The following is a 16,830-nucleotide window of genomic DNA, read 5'->3' as shown; positions in this document are numbered from 1 at the left end:
GTGTGCTGTTTCTTTATTACGTACATACATATATTCATAACTCTCTGCTCGAAATGCGATTTATAAATAAACTTATTTATTTTTACGCACACGGTGCTATATTTGTATTTGTAGCCATACAGATTGCGCTTTGAGAACGTGCTAAACAAAATTCTATTTGGATTCTTTTGATGCAATATGCCCATAGAAAATAATAATCAGAAAACGTATTTGTTGTGTATACTGACTCAAGGCTGTATCAATAAGATTCATAATTGCCAAGGAATCTGTGGGGCGTCGGAATTCTATGTTTTCTTTACTTTCATTTATGTTTGTGGCAACAACAAATCATATTGATGCTTGTACACATATTTATTATTTGCTTCGTGGCATATTAGCGTTTTAAAAATAGCATAAACAAATGCTTATTGAAATTAATAGCAATTAATATTACAGCCTAAATATTTTTCTGCCTCGTAATTTTCAATAAAATTTTAATGACAGTCAAAAAATATTAAAGCAAATGTTATAAAATTAAAAACAGGAAGACAAGCTAGTGCAATAAATTATGCGGTCAACGTCACATATTTACGTTCAGCTGCAAAATGTTTAACAACAAAATAAAAGATTTCGAAAATTTTTCAAGCGGCCAGCGTGCGAGTCAAATAATGCGAAAAGCCGAAACCGAAAATAGCTGCCAGAAGAGAAATAAACATGATGGAAGAGACTTGTGTGGAGACACAACTGAGAAAATATGCTGCGTTGACTTCTTTCAACAGAGACTGCGAGATAGCGACGACAAAAGTCTCGAAACTGGCGACTTACTCGTAGTAAAAAATTTGTTTAGAAATTCACACAGAATTCAGTTTGTTAGAAGACGACCGCCGAACGAGACCGTAGCAAAAATATTTAATGTCGAGTGGCACAGACCTATAGCATTATATATATACACACACAATCACATATAGTCTATATATAAGAATATATATACATGAGTTACCAGCGGCAGCGGCAATTTTGAGTGCGGCAAGGCGTGGAAAGTGAATTCGAATTATGTAAGTGTATCTATTTAGCGGTTGACAGCTCCCTCTCTAATAATTCCCATCAAATGTTTAATAACAATTGCCACAGTTGGTGCACAAATCAAATCAAATCAAATCAAATCAAATATATGTATATATAAACTATGCTAAAGTGTGTGAGTGCTAAAAATAACTGCAACTAAATTTAAACATCAAATAATTACTCGAAAGAAAAAAGTTCAAGGCACTTCACAGCTTCCTAATCAATAATTCAAATTAAAACAAACATAAGCAACGCATTTTTTCTCAAATCTTTTTTGTATTAAAGAAATGTTTTGGCAAGACTGTGCAAAAAATAAACGCGTATATAGGCAATTAACAAGCAGCCAAAGCAACAAAGTGTTTAAAAATAGTTTGTGCTCTGCTCTATATGTGTATAGCCGCATCTATGTATGTGCGTGCGTGTGTGTGTGTGTGTGTGGTTTGCTCCCAGGGCAGCGGCTGCCACTTGAAGATGCCAAGAACGACTACGACAACCATTTCGAAGGTGGTCAAGACTTTTGTGTATGCGTTTTTATGAAAAACTGCAGGCGGCGCTCACAAATAGTTAACACTTTAATGTGTGTGACACAAAAAGGAAAAATATGTGCTATGGAAAAAGTTTACGACATGAGTTCTTATAAATAGACTTTACAACTTGACAATAATTATAACTTCAAAGAAAAAAGTATGAAATTGTTTCAGACTATGTGCATTTTCATAAATATATATTATCAATTATTTCATATTTAACATAAGCTGTTGTATTACTTTTTTAGTTTGGCATTTTCTTGTTTTATTTTCAAGCAAGCATTGCGTTTGCTCTCTCAAATGTGCATTTAATTTCTATAATTAATTCCTCTTAAATGATTTCCTGCTCTCTTAATATTTTACTATTAATTAGCTTACATTTCGAGATCTTAAAGCAAGAGCTCTTCAGATCTCTGCGTTCATTTACGCTCTGCTCTCTCTCTCTCTCTCTCTCTCTCTCTCAAGCAGACACTCACTTCCTTTCAATCCACTTAGCCATGTTAACAGCTCGCGCTAATTGAGTCACACACATAGTTTCCGCCTATGCTCGTTTCGCAGCGTTTTATATATAAACAAAAACAATATTGCACAGTAGTATAGCAGACATCTTTTATACTCTACGCACAAAGTTTTCAACTAAATAATAAACTTATAAATAGTGTGCGAAATTATATATAAATATTAATAATTTCTGTATATTTTTTATAAATTATTTTAAAGACAGTGTAAACTATCTTTAGCTAGCAAAATTTCTTAGCATTGCATACACATATTTAGATATATTTTGGCCCATATTCATACGGCTTATTCGTAGCACAACTCTGGCAGCGATTGGGCGTTTGCATTTAGCGTTGCAGTTGCTTTTTCAAATATTTGCACCTAGGGACTTGACGCAGAAATTAGGTGAGCATGCTAAAAATATTTTTGAAAATATTTGCGCTTATATACAAAACGACAGCTAGCTTAATTAAAGATGAAGTTGCCATAAATAGCTTAAAAATGCAAATAAAATACTAAACTATGTCCATAAACCCAGTTTATATTGTCAGCAACAATTAAGACTGACAGCAAAATGCGTTAATACAATTTTAGATAATTCGTTTAGCAAAAAGCGAAACATAAAAAGTCTAAAGACATAAACTGACGCTGCAGTGCCAAAGGCAGACAGCGACAGCGATGAAGATGACGACACCACAACTGTTGAATAGAAATACGCGCACAATGCCCGCCTGGGTGGTGAGTAGACATAGCTCTCAGTTTATGGTATGCTAGTCTGGAAGCTAAAAATAATAGAGTTGTGCTCATTACAGAACGAGGCGAATCAGCGCATTGGACCGAAGCCACCGCCACCGCCGCCAAATGGCAGTGCAGTTAGCAATGGAATGCCACCTAAGCAGCCCACGCTGCCACCAAAGGCAAAGAACACACCCGAACCCGACTATGAAGTGATCGAGTTCAGCCAGCAGCAGCAGTACTCCAATGAGCCCATGAAAGCGACGCAGACACGCACCAAGACGCCAGGCATGTGAACTTTGAGCGCAATTACAATTAAAATCTAATTTTGCTTTATATATTTGATAGACAACAAGTTGAAATGCACATTGTGTGGCTCACAGAATCCTTGGGTCACTTGCTCGGAGTGCGCTGGACAAATCTTTTGCGCCAGCTGCGACGACATGTTCCACAAACATCCCAAGCGCAAGCAGCATGTACGCAAGGCAAGTTAATAAAACATTAAATAAAGCAATTCTTGTTTATATATATGTATACCGTTTATTGTTGGCAGGCTGTTGAGCAGGGCACACCGCCCATACCACCCAAAGCACAAGCGGGTGGCGCCGCACCGCCAGTTGCACCACCCAGACGCAGCAAGCGCGGCCTGTTGACGCCGTTTCTGGGCCGCAAGGATCAGGTACGCCACTGCACGATTTCTTAAACCAAACATACCAAAAATAAATAAAGCCTACGAACTGCTGCTACGGCAGTCCAAGTAGTCCAAGCCAATACCAAATAAAACAGCCAGCGTAGCTTGCCTTAAACTATCAGTTAGTACCACAATACAGTTTGTAATTGTCTATTGAATGCTTTGAATAAAACGTTTGCATACCTGTCCAGCAACAACAACAACAAAAAGAAAAACCAAACATTGTCTTTTAAAAAGAAAACAAACCATTATTTTCCCAGATGTTGCCACCGCCCTCGCCCACACCCTCGCACAAATCTATAGGCGCCTGGCGTGGCACAGCGCCCCCGCCTCCAACAGCTGCTACCATGATGAACAATCGTCCGCTGCCCGAGCCGCCACGTCCAGCGCCCAGTGAAGCTGGCGGCTCCTCTCGCTCTGCCACACCCAAGTCCGTATTCGATGCCATTCAGCGACCGCCCTCAGTGCAGCTGGAGAAGATCAAGAGCAAGGCAAGCGCTACACTGGATCGCATGGCGCAGCTGCAGCAGCGCTATCGCCAGCAAAAGGCACAACACAATGGGGGACAGTCCAGCATGTCCACAGCGAGCAGCGAGATGGTAAGTCCGTGTATGAGCCCCCAAACAAATCCTCTCAGGCTTGTTTCCCTCTCATCAAATCGTGAATCGTCAATTGTCTGTCAACGTCAATCGTGTCGTCTCTCTCCCTTTCTCTTTCTCTCTGTCTCTCTCTTTCTATGTACATTTTACATACATGTGTAGCATTTGCCAAATGGCGGCAACTTCGAGCATTGGTCAAACATTTCACCATCGCCCTCGCATTTTCGTTCCGGCAGCATGTCATCCGGTTTGAATTCATCACATTTTGATCTATCGGACGACTCACACAATTTTCACAATTCCTTGCTGTTCCAACAACAACAACGACAGGCCGCTGGCGCCCAGCGCCGTCAAATGAGCACATCGGTCTTTAATCTCAACACCATGAACCGAAGGCCGCTGGCGGAGACACAAAATGGCGGCCAATGGTTGGCCAATCAGCGTATGCAACAGGTAGGACACAAGCTTTACACAATAAAATTAAATCATAATATATATTTTATGCTAAGCAATCATTTATTCATCTTTCAATACAATATATAATTTGAATATTTGGCATTTAACTAATATTACATCAATTATTTATTAATCAATTGTATATTATTTCTCTTTCCAATTTCTTATATTTAATTTACATTATTTATTTGCTATTATGCTACAATGCTAAGCAATCATTTATAAATATTTATATCTCAAAAATATATTTTGATAGCTAGCTAATATCGTATAATTCATTTTGTATTATTTCTTATTTTTCCTCCATATCTTTTATTATTTGCAATAAATTCATAAAGCATAAATCATATTGAAATTCTGCATTGAACAAAAACAAAGCATTAAATTAATTGATAATCAACTTAAACTAATAATAAATGAGCTATTTTAATTTTTCAATCATTAATTTTTTACATTCTTTTGATTCTCTTTGCAGGCACAATCCTTGGCTCAGCTCAACTGCGCTGGCTGCCAAAGTCAACAGGCTGGCGCCTGGCCACAACATCAGCATCCACATGCACATCCAGATGATTGGTCACAGTTCGGTTCGCAGCAGCAATTTAATCACTCAAATCTCTCATTAAATATGGGGCATGGCTACTTGCCACAACAGCAACACCCACACTATCCGCCGCCTGTGTTTATGACGCAACGCGGCATTATGCCTCAAATGTATCCAGGCGCTGCAGGCTACCCCATGATGCATCCAGGTGAGCCCACTCAAGTTGATTAAAAGTATAAAATGCTAATGTTTAACTTTTGCTGCAGGCGTCATGGGCATGCCACCCACATCTGCCTCACGTGCCACTTCGCGAGCGCGTTATGCTGCCTCGCCCACGCCCAGTCGCAAGTCGATGTCGCTGCGACGCAAGCGCAGCAGCTATGTCGATGATGAGCTGACCGATGATGAGGACTCCGATCAAGACGATCGTCGTTCGCTGGTTTCCAATCGTTCGGGCATGACAAGCGCCTCACGCGCTCATTTGCATCATCAGCGGCAGCAGCGGCGTCTGTCCAGCGCCTCACAGCTCATAAACACAAGCGGGCATGATGAGATGGATGCAGAGCAGCGGGGAGCTGGACGCCAGCGTAATCGTCGTGGCTCCATAGCCAAGTCAGTGCAAAGCGAGTGGCTGCCCGAACGCAGAGACTCAAATGCTAGTGGTGGTGGCACCTTGAAGCGCAGCACGGGCGAACCACAGAAAACGAGTCGCATCTACTCGGATCTGGAGTCGGAAGGATCAGACGCACGCGCTTTGGTGCAGGCAAAAATACAACAAAAGCTGCAAGAAGCAGAGAAAGAGAAGCACAAGGCCAAGAAGGCTGCACACAAACCTAAGCCAGAGATGAAGGATGAGAACACACAAGCGGCAGCTGTAGTGCCCAAAGCTGTGCCAGCTACAGCGCCAGCCAAAGCGGTGGACAGCGCTTCGGAATATGAAGAAATTGTTGAAGAGGTCACAGCTACAGAAAGTGAAGAAGAAGCCGAAGCGCAGGCTGTGACTGAAGCTGCGGAGGATGAACTAGGACCTCCGCCTTCAACGCCCGATCACGAATGGGAGTGTGAGTTCTGCACGTTTGTGAACGAACCTAATATTAAAATCTGTGCCATATGCTGCAAGACGCCCTGCAAGCCACCCATAAAGCCCAAAGAAAAGGCACCAGCAAAGCCAGAGACTAAGCTAAGCAGCCAGCCTGACACTAAGCTGGTGCGCAAGAGCAGCTTAAAGTCTGTAAAGCCACAAGAGCAGCCCAAGAGCAGCATCAGCAAGCCCAAGACAACAACAACAACAACTACATCAACAGCAGCTGCATCTACTTCAACTGCTGCTAAAAAGCCCACAACAGACACAAAATCCAAGCCGAAAGCTACGGCGTCGACCGATACACACGATAAGCCACTGGGCCAGGGCTTTATACACAAAGGTAGGATACAAAAGAAAATCTCATTTTTCGAGGGTACCAAGGCCTGAACCTGAACCTCCTCGCTTTAACTCAAGACTAAAACAATTGTAATCAATCAGTTACTGTAAGCCCCAGAAACAATTAACGCATTTATGATAAAACGAAATACATAAAGTACCCCCTACAAGTTACATTGAGTTTTTGTTTTCGATTTGCTGTCGTACTAAAGCTCTCATCCATACCATTCCAGAGTCCGTAGAGAATATTTGGAATACGCTGGATGAGAGCATACAGGCGCAGGCGGAGCAGGTGCTGCAGAAAGCTAAGAAAGTCTCCACAGCCTGCGGTGGCACGCCGCCCAGAGAACTGCCGCCTCCAGCCCGTGAAATGGGCACCTCGCCGCCACCACAAAGCATATCCACACAAGTAATAGCAACTAACTAACTTAGGCTGTTTGACTTCAGCTAAAAGGTCATTTGCTTGCAGACCTACGATGCCTTACCCTTTGTTGCACCCACGCAGCAGCCGCAGGAGCTGCCAGCTGCTGTGCAGGAGCGCTATAGAACACCAGAGCCAGCTAAGCTGGAGCGGCAGCCTTATTACCGCAGCAGCTCGCAGCTGACGCAGGACGAACGTTATCGCAGCTCCAACGATCTAAGGCTCAATCATGAGCTCAACCCAGGACAGTTTACAAGACGTCCCAATTTTATAAGCGACTTAAAGATACTGCAGCATGTAAGTTATTCAGTTAAGCATTTAAATTATTTTAATGATTTTTATTTCGAACTGCAAGCAAACCTCTTCGCCCTTTGATCTGCCACACGATTCGCTGGGTCATAAGCAGGATCAAGCCCGTGATCCGGAAATCGAAATGCACATCATACTCAAAGAGCTGGAGCTCTACAAATTCACCGTGGAGGAGCTGGAGGTGGCGCTGAAGTACTGCACACCAGACCTGCATCCCATACAATGGCTGCGCGAGAACTGGCACAAGCTGGTGCAGACGGTGCAGAGCTTGTCCACCAAATATGGCCAGGAGAAGGCGGAGAACACCATTGGCACAGTGTCGCAGAATGAGGCGCGTGAGGCATTGCGCAGCTCCGGCGGCAATGTCTGGCAGGCAGTAGCGGATTGCATACAGCAGCGGCAGCAAAAGTATCGCAAGCTGGCGGCCAAGGGTAACTTTCTGAGCGAGGATATTGTGAATGCGCTGACGGCGCATCAAGGTAATGTGGAGCAGGCGTTGCTGGAATTGAATCGCACACAACTCAAACCATTTCTAATGCGCATCTGGGGCTCGCCGAATGGCGTGGAGAATGAGAGTGTGGCCATTGACAGCAAGTCGGGTTAGTTCAGTTAGCTCATCACTCTCTCTATCATACACTTTACCTTTTGACACGCTGCATTTTTACTTTGCTCTCATTGTTCGTGTAGATATCCATGACTTTCTGCACACACACGCTTTGGACTGCATGCAGCTGGCACACAGCGAGAGTCCAGCGCTGGCCAATCCCTTTGATGCGCCCTACACAGACGATCATAGTCCCGCCAAGTCCACTTATGCCACGCCCAGTCCCTATCAGCTGGAAGATAGTACATTGAAGAATCTGGAGTTACTCATAGGCACCATGGAGCAGAATCAGGCTAAGCAAAATCAAGAAGTGTTGCGCTCCATCGAGACCATGCTGGAGACATTCAAGGGCAAGCCGGAGCAGGACTACGAAACAGATCCCGAAGTTATGCGCATACTAACAAAAAGTCCCATTAACACGCCCAGATCGCCGCAAGTGCTAAGCGGCGATAAAGGCGCCGATGATGTCAAGAACTTTGTCTGGCAACACATTCAAGACATTGTGCCCAATTTGGTGCAGCAAGTCGAACAGGAGCTTATGGAAACTACAGAAGTACCAGCACCAGCTCCAATTGTAAGTGTGCCCAAAGAGGCAACGCCACCCCCAGCTGTTGACCCAGACACATACATTATGGAAGAGGTTATTAAGCCTAATCTAAGAGAAGCCTCCATACGTGAGGAGCTTCCACCAAATTATATCTATGCTACGGAAATCGCCAACTTTAAATTGGAATTCGATCGTGGAGTTGAGCGAATGCATGAGCTGGAGTGGCAACCAGATAATCTAGAAGATGCTGAGCATATTATCTACAAAGGCTACTTGGCACCACAAGAACAAGTCCCAGAGCAAATAGAGCAAGCTCTGGAGCCAGTTGTGATAGCAGCAGAAGTAATTGCAACTAGTACAGTAGAGCCTGCTATGGAAATCACACAACAGGTTAAAGAGCAAGCGCCTGAAGTTGTAGAAACAGCTGTTGCTCAATCTCAAAATGTAGATACACAAATCGAGGCAGCTGTGGACCAACAGGACGAGCTAAATGATAAGCCCAGCACAAGTCGCGATGCTGGCAAGCGAAATAAGCGTTCAAGGCGTGGAAGAGCACGCGATCAAAGTCAGCGGCCAATTAACAGAGATAAGCTAACAACGACAAATGCTGAGCCAGTTACAAAGCTAAGCCATAATACTAATGAACAGCAGTCAACTAATGCAGCCGCAGAAGAGGCAGAGCCTGGAGTAATGCCAGCTGAAGTAGAGGCAGCCACATCTAAAGTGTTAAGCAATAATTCTAATGAGCACCAGACAACTAATTTAAAAGAACTAGAAGCACAGACTAAAGTAATCCCAACTGAGGCAGCCACAGCTGAAATCAATAATGAGCAACAGACAAATACTTTAATGCAAGTAGAAACAAAAGCTGCAGCAATGCCAGCTGAAGTTGAGGTAGCTGAATCCGAAGTCTTAGCTATGTCTATAGCAGCACAAGATATTGATATTGAAGCTGAGCCCAATGCTAATATTATGGAATCTGATCAAGTGGAATTTGTTGCAACTGAAGCAACTAATATTCAAGTTCCAATTGCTAATATTATTGAGTCTAATCAAGAAGAAGTTGTTGCAACTGAAGAAGCTTCTGTAGAAGTGACTCAATTGGCAGAAACAAATATTGTAGTTATAGCCGATGCATCTATGGCTGTTGTGGAGCCAGTAAGAGCTTTAATAACAGATGAGCCGCAAACTCAAATCGATCTAAGTGCCATTGAGAGCGAAGCTGCTACAGAAACGACAGCAACAGTGACAGAAACTGAGCCTATAAAGCAAAAGCGCAGTCCAAAGCGTTTCTCCAAAATACCCGTAAGAACTTCAAGCATGCACAGCCTGCGTAGCGAAAGCCGAGCAAGTACACATACGCCAACTACAACAGAAGCTGACACAAGTAATGCTCAAGAGGAAACTGAAGCGATTGCCAGCTTAGATACAAATCTAAAGCCACCAGCAATAAACACAGAAGACACACAAACTGTTGTAGTTACTCCAACTGGCAGCGAGGAAACTTACGAAGATGCCAACGAGTTTCATAGCAGTGAGGAGCCACGCATGCATGATGAATCTCCCTCGGACACAGAGCTCTATAGTCTGGACAGCGATGAGCAAGCAGCGCCATCGTCTCAAAGTGAAATAGTGCTTATGCTCAATGAGGCTGAGCCCACAACAGAAGATGTTGGCCTGCTTAAGTCCAACAGCAATGAAACGCTAAGCTCACACTCAAGCCATTCAGTGTCTGATAAGCTGGTGCTCAAGGAGTTTGTGCCATCTGGTGATCCTGCCAAGCAGAATCTCAGCGAGCTGGTGGAAGATACGCAGCGTTTGATTAAACAAATGCGCGAGGAGATAAGCATGGATGAGTTTGAGTCCAGCGATGAGGACTACTCTGATTATTCAGATGAATATGATGAGGGTGAAGAAGAAGAATGGTATGACAGCGAGGGCGAGGAGGAAGGCACATACAATGAACAAATGTCATATATAGAAGACGCATCAAGTGGCGCAGCAGAACTAGAAGGCGACGATGAAGCTACAGAAATCGAGGACATCATAGAGGAAGATGAAGAGGAGTATGAAGACGAAGAGCAAACAGTGGCAACTGAAACACTTAGTCCAATAGCAGAGCCGCTTGATACAGTCACAAGCCCTTCATTATCAGTCACGCCCACAAACCATGAACAAGTGTTGAGCGCAGACCCTGAGAATATTTCTTTCACAGCCAGCAATGTTGTGAGATCAGCTATAGAAACTGTAGAGCCAGCTGTAGTGGAAGCTGCGCCCATTGTACCAATCGAAAGTCGGCCAGCCGAACTGCCAGTGGAAATTGTCTTGGAGCCAGTAGAAGTAGAAACGCTGCCAGAGCCTGAAGCTTTACCCATAACTCCCTCTCCACCCATTGCTGATTCCGAATCCCGCCCATTGGAGCCGCCCACAGATACAGTGTTGGAAGAGCCTAAAAAGGTAAACATCAAAACAGCCACACCAAAGCACAAGCTCCCAGGCAAACTCCAGTACGTCAAAGCCTTCGAGCAGCAGCAGCAGCAACAACAACATCACACCCAAAGCAGCCAAGTCAACGGTTAGCAAAATACCCAAGCCCAAAACCGAACCCACTACTAAAAACCCAATCAACAAAAACTTGCCATTGCGTTCCAAATCCTTTTCCGCTCCCATGGGCATATCCTCCGTCAAGCGCATACAACAGGAGTTTCTGCAAAAGCAATCGCAGCTAAGTGCCGCCAGCAACAGTCGCGTGCCGCTCAAGACAAGCGCCACCAATAAGAAATCCCTAAGCGAGGCCATCAGCAAGTTCAATACGGCGGATGGGCCCAGCACCAGCGGCGCCGCAGCGGCAGCAGCAGCGCTGCTTAAGCAACGCACACAGCCACGCATACCCAAGAAGAAATATCACGAAACTTGCTTCTCTGACGATGACTACGAAACCTCTGAGGCAGAGGAAGAAGAGGAGCAGACAGCAATAGCTGCGCCCCTGAAGGCTGAGCAGCTAAAGCGTAAGCTCAGCATGCCCGTCTTTCGTGCCTATCCCAGTGTGCAGGAGCCCGTTATTGAGGAGCCTGCGGTAACTTCAAAGCAAAAGCTTTACTTATTTTATATTGGTTATATACTCTTTTCTTTTGTAGGTCTTAGCACGCAAGTATGTGGAACAGCAGCTGGTCACCAACTTGGCGGAGGCACAAATTGCAGCCACGTTAGTGAACATGAAGTTCGGACAGGATGTAGCGCTGTGGGCGGCCAAGGAGTGCGCCGATCTGGATCAGGCAATATCCATGCTGCAACAGGAGTGCGAGCTCTGCATGAATACCTATCCAATGAATCAAATTGTATCCATGCTAAAGTGTACGCATAAATGTTGCAAGCAGTGTGCCAAGAGCTATTTTACTGTACAGGTGAGTTCATAAAGAAAGAAAGAGTGAGTGAGAGAGAAGACTGTTGCATAATTCTACTTTTAAATTCACTTTAATAAGACAGTGTAAATGTATTTTATTTAAATACTTAAATTTAAATTATAAGCAAAATTCTACTTTCTATCTTATCAAAAATATTAAAACTGCTATTATATGATTTTTGTTTTGGATTTAAATGTTAAGCTCCATATATGCATATATATTATATTATTGTATACGTATATTTATAGAATTTATACAAAGTTGTTTCTATTTACACTATTTTGATTGCTATAAATAATTAAATTGCTCTGCCATTTACAGATCACCGATCGCAGCATTAACGACTGCAGCTGTCCATTCTGTAAGCTGCCAGAGCTGTCGAACGTGTCCGAGCATGAGGATGAGCATTTGGAATATTTCTCCAATTTGGATATATTTTTGAAAAGCATTTTGGACAACGATGTGCACGAGCTCTTCCAACGCAAGCTGCGCGATCGCACGCTGCTGCAAGATCCCAACTTCAAGTGGTGCATACAATGCTCCTCTGGCTTCTTTGCCAGGCCCAAGCAGAAGCGTCTCATCTGCCCCGACTGTGGCTCTGTGACCTGCGGGCTGTGTCGCAAGCCCTGGGAGCGCGAACACGAAGGCACCAGCTGTGAGGCGTACCTGGAGTGGAAGCAGCAGAACGATCCAGAGCTGCAGGCGCAGGGCGTGCAGGAGCATCTGGCCACCAATGGCATTGATTGTCCCAAATGCAAGTTCCGCTATTCCTTGGCCCGAGGCGGTTGCATGCATTTCACCTGTACACAGTGCAAGTTTGAGTTCTGCTACGGCTGCGCCAGACCCTTCATGATGGGCGCCAAGTGCAACATATCGCCGTATTGTGCCAAGCTGGGACTGCATGCGCATCATCCACGCAACTGTTTGTTCTACTTGCGTGACAAAATACCGCTGCAGCTGCAATTTTTGCTGAAGGAACACAAAGTTATCTTCGACACAGAGCCCGTGGAGGCGCAGGATGAGCCCAGCAGCTCTTCCAAGGCGCGCGCCTTGGCACGCTGTCCCATACCGCTGCAGAAGGAGACGCCACAGGGTCTGGTCGACACTGTCTGCAATAGTGATGTGCCCGATAAACATGCGGGAATGTGTCGGTAAGTATTTAAAGCTAATTGCACTCAAATTAATAATGAGCAATAATCTTGTTTTTGTTAGCACTCATTACGTGGAGTATTTGGCGGCCAAGGTGGCCAAGGCCAGCATCGATCCATTGCCCATATTCGATTTAACCGACTGCGTACAAGAGCTGCGTAGACGTGGCATTGCCCTGCCGGAGCGCGGCCCCTGGGACACCGATGAGATCTACAAGAACATGTGCTCCGAGGTTTGTTTTTGCCATTAAATAATGTACATTATTTTATTGATTTCCTTATAATTGTTTTGCTTGGCGTTTAATTGAGTTTCTTTACGCGGAAAACGCATTTCCTGCGGCTAAACACGTTTTGACCCCCGCGTATGATTCGATGATTCAGTACACGCCGCCCCCACTATAAATAGACGCACGGATCGATGAAAAACAAAAACAAGCTAATCGTCCGTCTATTCTTAGCCGCAGACTCTCTGACGTACATTACACGCGTCTTAATTGATTTTCGCCTTTATTAGTATTTAATTGTAAACAAATCTTTCCCCTGTCCATTCTCTATTTACAGGTGATCAAGCAGCGTATACCACTCAAATCAGCCTGAACTTGATCTTGATGGACGCTTCACTCACAACTCTTATCGACTGTTGCGCTTTTTTATGAATTTTTAATGATTTATCGCAAACATTTTTATAGACATTTTTATATACACATAAGTATGTACATTTTAGACAGCTGCTTAGACATTAGTTAATGCACACACACACACCCACACCCACACCCTCACATACAAATCTACACCTGTAACCTACATGTATTTGTCTTAGACAGTAAGCACAATTAAATACATTTTTATTGTTTTACCTACGCAAACCCAAAGACTCTCGCCCAAATATGAAATATGCATCTAAACAGACACGTGGCATTAACTGCAACCAATAAACAGTTTATGTGAGAATCAAACTTTTGAATTGTTTGCATTTTTGATTCAAAAATTTGAAATATTGCCTAGATAAGCTTTGGCAGATGGTGTTGATGTTTCCCAGAATCAGCATGTCTAAAAATAATCAATATATTTCGAATGCATTTGGACATATTTAGGTGCATACTTAATATCAATAAGCGTACATTTCATTTCGACTTAGTTACAGCGAGAGATCGAGGCCTTAAGCTCTAGCTTACCCAAATGCAGTTGAAATCAATCTTAGCTCGCAGTAGCTTTGCGGTCTTTAGACATGTCCCTGTCTCTTCACATTGAAATAACATTTATAATTTTTGCAAAACATTTAATGCGGCAACAAACAAATTTACTAAAGTCTTGAAACATTGTAAATTACCAGTATTTAAATACATCATGCAATTAGCAAATTGTGACTATGCGATCTAAAAAAAAAAAAATCAACTAAATCCAAGCAATTTGGTTTACAATAAATTTAATATGGAAAAGTGAAAACAAAAAGGTAATATATGTACTTGTGTCTACTATTTCCAGTATTAATTTAACTAAAAAGTTATATTTTTTAATTGTTATATTTGGAGCGATAAATCTAAATATTTTTATATATTGAATATTTTATGAATTGTTTTTTCGATGATAATTGCTTGAATTTGTTTTGCTAATAGTTTGCTAGCAAATCGATCGAATCCGTAATTTAATGCTGCATACTTTTGTGCGTTTACCTTTACCCATAGTAATTGTCGCCTCGACGCGACTTGCCAAAGTCGTAATTCCAAAAATTCTAGATGGCAAATGCTATCCATAAATTATGGCTAGCAAAATAGCAGCAACAACAACATTAACATCAACAACAACAACAACAAAATTGTGTATGAAAACTAGCTGAATATTCGCATAGACGGGCGACGTTGTTGGATGAGTGGACGCGCCTTGGCGGCATCGTAAAAACCTATTTTTGTGCGATTCGATTTAATTTATGCGCGCGGCACAACATGTTTTGCATTTCAGACAGTTTTACACCAATAAAAGCTAATTAAATGTTATAAATTGTCCATTTATTGAACCATTAATGTATTAAGCCAGTAAGCAGCTTGCAGATTTTGACTTTGAACAGGAGCAATAAGGACAATGCGCGTGACAGACACGTGTCGCGCTAATCTATACAACTATTTTAATGCGAAGCTATTTTTGGCATATATTAATAAAAATTATATTAAAAAATGTGTTTCTTTTTTGCACATAAACCAAAGAAAACCATAAAAAAACAAAATGCTTTAAGTGTTAACATGCGCCATAAAGGTGTGTGAGAGCGAAAGAAAGAATTGTCTAGTCTCTGAGTGGTAGCAAAATAAATAAAGTTGCTTATTGCTTAAGCGAACAATGCCCGAACAGGTGCACTGCGCTCAACTTCAATTTAATTACAGGTAAATGAACGTGCCAGCCAATCAATCACTCAATCCGTTTACTTAACGTTATTGATTTATTACAAAGCGCATTACATGCCGCCGGCAAAGAGAGCTGCATAATCTCAATGGGGGCCACAAGCACACCTATTGTTTAATCAACCTTCGACTTGGCCATGCTTATTAGAGACAGATTTACGACAGCGTCACATCCTGTCCCAGTCCAGACAGACATAGCCAGCAACAAAGGCTATGTTTATAAATATAAATATAAACCCATAGGAACAACAACAAGTAATTCATTCATTATTTTGCTGTTTTTCTCTTTCTGCGCTGTTGCTTGGCACGTTCATTGTCTTCACCATGTTTACCATTACCATAGCCCTGACCGCTGACATTCGTGGCCAATAGCCGCACAACCTTCGGCGCAGCACAGCGCACGGCAGCGAACTATTAAAAAACATAAAACAAAAATCTATAATCTATAATACTATAAAGCCGCATTAACGTTGTGCGCGCACGTTAATCTAAACAATAATAAATAGTTAAACGATTTTTAGCGCAAATTAAATTCGCGTCAAATAATAAATATTTATAGCTATAGTTTAAACAACAAAGCTTTTTACGCTGCGCCATTTTTATGATGTTTTTACAATGGCGAACTTTTGTGTATTTAAGAAACGCAAACCTCAACATTGAAAATGCAGTCGCTAGATATTTTTCATATAAACTCAGTTTATGTTACTATATTTGTTGCATAAAGTATACGAAATAGTTTCATAGACATATGTATGTGTGTGTATGTATAGTTAAGCTTATATACAAGATCAAGATACATAAATAGATAGTCTATCATATTGTGTGGGGTATACATAGTTTATATAGTTTATAGATATATTTAAGACAACACTTAGCTAAACATTATTATAATTGGTCATATATGTAGTCGTATCTCTTGTCAATTAACATTTGCGCTTAAGTCTCTATAACATTAACTTCTAAGTAATTGCATTAGTTGGTAGCGCATATATTGCACATGCTATACAAATATAAATATATATGGATATAAACTACACATATAGATATACATTTAAAAAACCATCGCAGCGGAAGACTAGAAAGGTAACACTAATGGAAAGTTATCCGTTTACGTGTACAATAATTTATTTATTTTTATTTTTTGCATTTCTTACTACTTGTATATTTAGTTATATATATATACTATATTATATATATTTTCATAAATATCGTTATTAATATATAAATTCGTTTTGGCATTTGTCTGCGCCAAAACAACAAACTTTTAAGCATAGAGAAGTTGCTTCTCTAGTTGCTTTTTATAAAAATGATCTCACAGATCTACAAATTCTCAAGTTGTCAAAACTCTCTCTTTCACTTAAAGATATGAGCGCCCAATCAAGGAAAAAAAAAAAAGAAAAAGAAAAAAGAAAAAAAGATGAAAAAAAAATAAAAAAAAAAAAAAAAAAAAAGAAAAAAAAACAATGAAAACAAAAAAAAAAAAAAAAGGGAGA

The 16,830-nt window shown here is 41.9% G+C and overlaps 2 protein-coding genes across 2 annotated transcripts in view; one reads left to right on the top strand and one right to left on the bottom strand.

Moving 5' to 3' along the window:
* The first annotated feature begins 869 nt into the window (after positions 1–869).
* Positions 870–13,900, top strand: LOC108607767. The gene is given in 18 exon segments (XM_017998795.2): positions 870–1,034; positions 2,664–2,807; positions 2,882–3,092; positions 3,153–3,289; positions 3,358–3,483; positions 3,756–4,094; positions 4,425–4,547; positions 5,026–5,299; positions 5,358–6,515; positions 6,745–6,920; positions 6,981–7,229; positions 7,288–7,840; positions 7,929–10,881; positions 10,883–11,468; positions 11,530–11,796; positions 12,118–12,947; positions 13,009–13,177; positions 13,506–13,900. Coding segments are annotated over 17 exon segments (8,247 nt in total). The 5' UTR covers positions 870–1,034; positions 2,664–2,747; the 3' UTR covers positions 13,542–13,900.
* A 2,655-nt stretch (positions 13,901–16,555) lies between these two features.
* The window catches only part of LOC108594508 (serine/threonine-protein kinase meng-po), a 14,457-nt gene continuing 14,182 nt past the window's right edge, over positions 16,556–16,830 (bottom strand). Inside the window, exon 3 of the mRNA XM_033294896.1 lies at positions 16,556–16,700. The gene's annotated coding sequence lies outside the window, so the exon portion shown is untranslated. The remainder of the gene's footprint in view (positions 16,701–16,830) is intronic.

This window comes from Drosophila busckii, chromosome 2L (genome assembly GCF_011750605.1).
Source record: "Drosophila busckii strain San Diego stock center, stock number 13000-0081.31 chromosome 2L, ASM1175060v1, whole genome shotgun sequence".
Classification (NCBI taxonomy): domain Eukaryota; kingdom Metazoa; phylum Arthropoda; class Insecta; order Diptera; family Drosophilidae; genus Drosophila; species Drosophila busckii.
Note: the sequence above shows the minus strand (reverse complement) of the source record. Positions and strands in the feature narration are given on the sequence as shown.